The sequence below is a fragment of the Galeopterus variegatus genome, unplaced genomic scaffold (genome assembly GCF_000696425.1).
Source record: "Galeopterus variegatus unplaced genomic scaffold, G_variegatus-3.0.2 Scaffold1478, whole genome shotgun sequence".
Lineage (NCBI taxonomy): Eukaryota > Metazoa > Chordata > Mammalia > Dermoptera > Cynocephalidae > Galeopterus > Galeopterus variegatus.
The window spans coordinates 70,046-76,742 of NW_007727589.1; the positions used below are offsets into that span (position 1 = coordinate 70,046).

Sequence of the window (6,697 nt, forward strand, 5' to 3'; positions counted from 1 at the left end):
TCCTCCCTGAGTGTGACATGAATGGTCCTCCAAGTACTTCTTGATAATATAAAACTTGTTTTTCTCAAAATTTGGCTTTTTTTTACTGCCCAGTATTTTCCATTAATCAGTTTTTGGACTAGAGTTTTATACAATGAATTGCAGTTTTCTGGTGAGATTTATTAAATTGAAGACAAGCAGTCGTTAAGGAAACTCTCAAAATCCTACACCCATCTTTTGTCTGAGAAGTTCATGTACAAAAGATTGGGAGGATTAGAGTTGCTGAGAAGCTGCAGAGAAATCAAACTAAGAAATTATGTAACTTAAGAACTTCAACTGAGGATACTGGAGAAAATAAAACTATTATTTTAGAAATTTGAATTAATATTTTTCAAGCATATCATTGTAAAAGTTTAATAATAGCCTTCTTTTCAGTACAGCTTTCAGATATGCTGTTACTTTCCACTAATGTTCATTACATAGGAAGAACAATAACTTTTCCAGGCCACTTAGGAACTCTTCAGAGTCTGGAGCATCCTGAAGAATAATCATTTCCTGTAAATTTATCTAGTTCATGATCTGCTTAATAGTAATGTACAAAACATCAAAATGTTGTCGGGAAAAGCTTCTTTTCTCTCTTCCAAGATTTTAACGATCTCCAGTTAGAACACAGTTTTCAGCTGACATCATGTCATCCTGTGCAGTGAATCTTCTTTGTTTTTGTTTCATTAATGACAATGATGAGCATTTCATTCATTGTTCGTCTGTCTGCTGAATTCTAGAAAATTCTTATATTTAAAATATTGTTTATTGTGTTGTGCCAAGACAGCATCAACCATTTCCTAAATAAATGAATTTACTCATTCACATTCATAGCTCATTACCTTGGTATAATGATAATTTAGCTGCTTCTTTCTCACTGTTAAAGCATATAACCTTAGTTTGTCATACCTTAGGAAAAGCAAAAATACATTTAATCAAACTTTCCCAATTTCTTATTGTTTAACATGTGTCTATTTTTTATGGGACCCTGAGCTATATTCCAATGATAAACATGCTCAGATGCTTAGAAGTGAACAGAGAGATGCATTTAGTGCAAGGCTTGAGTAGATAGCAGAATCATCATCAAACTAGAAATTTTAGCTAATTTCTGTTTTTTTTATATGTAAACTATTCCATTCAGTGTCTTTTTATTTAATGACCTTTTGCTTTAGACACTGGAAGTAAGTAGCTTTTATTTGCTAAGCTCACTATTGGGTATTCTGAATACATTATTTTGAATATATTTTTCTCAAGAAGCCTTAAAATGAGATTTATCCTTATCCTAGTGGTAAGAAGGCTAAACCTCAGAGTTTAATTTAAGTTAAATTTAATTAATTAAGTCTGACTTTTAGGTGCTGAGGGATATATAAAAATGAGGAAGATATTGTCCTGGCCTTCAGGAGTTTATATTCTAATAAAGAGTTTGAAAGTTAAAGATAAATACATTTACACACACATGCACACACACACACACCCCTATAATGAGAGATATGTGATAAATTACATAAAAGTCATAAAACTAAAGAATGGGGAATCTTATCTTTTCATAAACAGTGTATCTAAAATTTTAGTTCAGTAAACTGGATTACCTGAGCGTTCTCAGCCAAAGATATGTGCAGTACACACCATGTTCACATGTGTTTTAAAAACTAAACTAAGCCTTAGGCTATATTTTATATACCTATGGACCATAGCTACAGGACCAAAATCATGACAGACTTAAAAAGACAAAGGTCAGGGTAGGCAGTCAGAATTCTAACTACCAAAATTCAAAAGTCAAGTAAGCAGTAAGGAATCAGAAGTAAGGGCAAAGCAAATCAGACAAGAAACAATCGGGGAGACATGGGATATTCAAGTACCAGGTGGCTTTGGATATCAGGATAAGATATCAAGACAAATACTAAAAATGAGGCATATTCTGTGTCAGCCAAGATGTGTCATACATATTTCCTGCTAAGATAAAGCTATTCCTCATCCTGCAGTATGAATCAATATTTCTCTATGAGGTGATGGGATATAATGAACCAGCCAAATAGGGAAAGTGAGCCTAGGTGTCAGTGGTAAACTTTTGTTTAATATTTTAGTTTTACTCTATGAGCATATTTTCTAAAACAAATCTTTTGGCCATATGAGGAAATAATTATATTTTTACTGTACCTCCAAGCAGTCTTAAAATTACACATTTATTGTAGGATATTTCTACCTAATAATTCTTTAGCTGAAGATATTCCTGGGCTTGATATAAGCCAGTATTCCGTTGCTGTCTAATCATCATCATCATTGTCATCATTTGTCATTTATTAAACACTTGTTACGTGTCAGATATTGTGCTAAATGCTCTGCAGGTGCTAATTTGTTTAATCTTTGCAGCAAGCTTAGGTGATGGGTACCATTGTTATCCATATTTTAACAAATGAAAAACTGAGACTCATAGAAGCAATTGGCCAAGATCACAAATCTAATCATTATGTAGCTGAGATTCAGACAATGATTCAGTCCCACTCCAGAGCACTGGCTCTTAATGATTACATTATTATGCTTACGGCTTCCTAGAATTAAAATTTATGGTTTTTCACTTGAATTTAGGTGATTCAGTAGTCCCATGAGAAAAAGTAAATAGGAAATAAAATACCAAAACTACTTTTCTACCCAATTATAAATTATTTTTAAAAAAACAGTAACAGACTGCTTCTCTTTTTTTGTTATAAATTACAAGAATGAAAATAATAAAGTCCCCTAGTACAGTCAGCATCTATTGAACAATTTTATAGCTTTGAAAGATTTCTTAAAACTTTGATTTTTCATGTAAGTGAAATGTCCAAAAATATATAAATGAAATGAAAGACTTCCATATAAGTCCCAATTTGAGATCAAGTTGACTTTCAATAAATTTAGTAAAAACATATATAAATATACAACTTGCTATATATATGTATTCATATGTATATATTAGATAGATATACAGATAGATACATAGATAAAATAGATAATGTTGGATCCAATCCAATTGAAATGCTATTCTAGGCAATAGCTCAAGACATTGTCATTTAAAGTAAATGTTTTGGTATTTTAAGATGACTTTTTTCGAAAAAGAATAGCATGAACTAAATTTTCTCCAAATACATCCACTGTAAATAAATAATGTTTCTTTTAAAATCAAACACTATGGCTCTATTTAAGCAAATATTTCCTGGAAAAGGGAGCAATTTTTTGGAGAAATTACTTATATTATTTTTGATAATTGAGAGTTTATCTAACAAAATAGAAAGTTAAAGTGGACTAAGAAAGGCCAGTTCTTACCTAATTTGAATATATATTTTTAGATTAATAGATTTGATTATTTATAATGTTATGAAGCCTTAGAAACAATTTCTTTATTTTACATTTGAAGAAAAAGGTCAGTTATTAACTAAAAAATCAATAGATACTGGGACTTCCTGAAAAAAAACAACATATCACTTGAATCTGATCTAATGTTTAAAGTATACCCTGTTGGCATTCAATTTATCTTGGCCATGATGTTTATATCTATTTAATATTTGCCATGAATTGTATTCATAGAGGATTATTTACTAGGTAACGATTCTTCAAATCATAACAAGTAGTTTATATAAGATAATCATCTTTCCAAGTCTTTGTGAAATTTGCCGGTGTGTATAACTAGAAAATTCTCCATTGCAAAATTGACTAGATAAGGATGTTTCAGCATTATGTTTGAATTGTATATAAATAAAGAAAAATTTGTTAACTGATATTTTCTTAACCTAGTAATAGCCATATTTGATGTTTATAATAAGAATACTGTTATACCACCTGGTAGTAATGATACAATAAAAATAGTGGCTACATTTATTTACATTATGCCAGATACCGCACTTCTTAGTTCTAATTTTCAAAACAACCTTGCAAAGAAAATATTATCCTTAATAAATGGCCTTTTAAAAGTTAAGTAATTTGCTCAAATTTACCAGGCTAGAAATTTTCCTTATTCCAGGTTTTCCAGACTCCAAAGTTTATCCTTTTTACATCCCAGCATGAGGACTCCTAGCAAATGATATTTTGTTGCCAAAAAATAATAATAATAATAATTGTCTTGTCCATTAGTTACATTAAATACATTAAATGTATTTTATGAGAATAAGTTTTTAAAATAAAGCATTTATAATGATTTCCAACTTACCAGAATATTTGAACACCCAAGAATACCCTGCACCCTAGATATACAGGTTAACTCTCTATTTCAATTCCAGGAAGTTTGAACTATTGTAAATAATAATGACTTTTTCTAACATTCCTAGGATTCATCAGAATTCCTGCAACTATTCAGAAAATAAACTTTCTCTTTTTTCTTAGCTTTTCTAAAAAGAGTTAGTGTTTTAATAATTAGATTTTGTATTATCTCTAGGTTTTCAGTGAAGCATAATGGATTAAAGAGAAAATTGATGGCTACTAGACTTGGTACTTATAAGTTCCAATGGCAACTTTATCATATTTTTTTGAATTTTATTAAGAAATAAATTATTCTGCTTCCTATTATTAAGCCAAATGTTTATTTACCAGATTTTACTGAAATGTTCTTCCCTGAGGCCATTGCTGTTTTGAAACTATTTTAATGGCCTTCATTGGCATGTGGTGAAAATGCTCTGACTACTTTGCTAAAAACAAAAGGTTTCATATAAATTTAATTTTTCTTTTAGGATAATTGCCATTCATTTTTGTTTTATATGCAACTAAGTGGGGTTTTGCAGTATCCTCTGTGGACAATTAAAGTGCTGAAATAGGAGAAAGCTAATAATTGCTTTGTGTGGTAATACTGACAACTTCTGCGTATTTGTCAATCTGTGTTAACAGTATCGATCAGGATGGGATCCTCATAGAGGGGCAGATAATATTTCCACTAAATCTTCGGACAGTGATGTAAGTGATATATCTGCAATTTCAAGGACTAGTAGTGCTTCTCGTTTCAGCAGCACAAGCTACATGTCTGTCCAATCAGAACGGCCAAGAGCAAACAAGAAAATCAGGTGAGTAAGGGGGCTTTAGCAGTAAACTCCTCTACATATATTTCAGAAGGTCTTTACTTTTCTTTCGATAAAGATAAAGCTATTTCTGAAAGGTTAATATATATTGTTAAGGTCATAGGAACTTCTGTACATATTACTTTTATTATATTTTGGTCCTCATTTCAGACTTCTTGCACTCAAAAATTTTTATGGAACTGATGACAATTTTGCTCACTAGATTACTTGAAATAATATTTGGCTTTTTTATGTTGCAATTTAAAACTGATACTTTTATTATTATATCTTTATTGAAGTTGAACTAACAGTTAAGTGACTAATTTTTTACAGTTCCAAGGAATATGAAAAATAATATTTTGAAGGGGACTTTTTTCTAGATGAAGACATTTCAGTGAGAAAACATAAGAAAATATTACTTTGTTAGTAGGATGCTCTTCCATCCTTTGGAAATTTTTATAAATGCATGGAAAAAGTCCTCAACTTCTCAAGAAAATTTATAAATGTGGTACATAAGTTAGTATAATTTGCATTTCTTACTTGTCCTGTATATTTTACAGATGCCTGAGATGAATTGTTTTTTATACTTCTGTTGGATTAAAAATTCTATAGTGGAAAGGCCAAAGCTTTTGCCTTTTTTTCATGTAATTTTATAAGAGGAAAATATGATTTAAAAACTATTATGATTAAGTGTTGCTTACACAGTACTGCTCTGGTATACACTGAAAAAAGTTTTCATTGTTTAAAAGATATGATTTTTACTTATGTTTTGATAGTTTTCATTACCTTTCTGTTTAATTTTGTGTGCATTTTTTCTTGACTTTTTTTCTTTGTGTGTTTATTTGCATGCTTTCCATTTGTGTTGCTTTCAAAAGGCCAAAGGGACTAGAAGAGGGAGGGAAAGAAGGGGATAAGCATGAAGAGATAGTTCATGAGAAAGAAGAGGTAAAGGAAGAAAGAATTAATGAGAATGAGAAAGGGAAAGAGATTACAAAAACGTGTAATAAGGAGAAAAACAGAGAATCAGGAGACGAGGAAAAAGCACAAGATATACCTCAGCAAGGGAAAGAAAAAGAACAGTTGAATAAAGAGGATTTGCAAAGGAGATTCTTGCAAGATGATGCCAGGTAAAATATGTGTATTTTTGTAGACATTTCCCATTAGTAATGTAGTCTGTTCTACTATTCCTAAAAATTATTTTCCGATTTATATTTGTTTTCTTTTCTTGTGTTTTATCTACTTAGCTTCTAATACAGCTAATTAATATGTTGGCAAACTATTATCAAATAGATTGATTAAACAGTCTTTAATTTACATCCACTAGCTTTGAGAGTCTGATTTGTTTTTCAAATTCTTTATGACTAGCCAGATAAATTTTAAATTTTTCTTTAGCTCTTTTAGCATGAAGTCTGTCTTCCCCAGCTGTAGAGTCTAAAGATGAGTGAAAAGAGAAACTTGCAAGTTCTTTACCAATAGTAAAGACTGCTTCAAGGGAAAAGAGAGCAAAACATTTAAAATGGGGTTCTGAAGGGGCTAAAAAATTAGCATACTTTATAGGAAGTATTATGTACTGGAAATGAACTTCAAAAATGAGTGACAAAATAGCTATCAGAAAGTGAGCTTTATTCAGTCTGTGGTCCCCTTGCCTCTTCATAGTC

At 30.7% G+C, this 6,697-nt stretch overlaps 1 protein-coding gene across 1 annotated transcript in view; it reads left to right on the forward strand.

Moving 5' to 3' along the window:
* Positions 1-6,170, forward strand: part of RIMS2 (regulating synaptic membrane exocytosis 2) — a 69,267-nt gene extending 63,097 nt beyond the window's left edge. Inside the window, exons 6-7 of the mRNA XM_008577286.1 lie at positions 4,873-5,045; positions 5,915-6,170. Coding sequence (XP_008575508.1) covers positions 4,873-5,045; positions 5,915-6,170 — 429 coding nt within the window. The remainder of the gene's footprint in view (positions 1-4,872; positions 5,046-5,914) is intronic.
* The last annotated feature ends 527 nt before the right edge of the window (positions 6,171-6,697 follow it).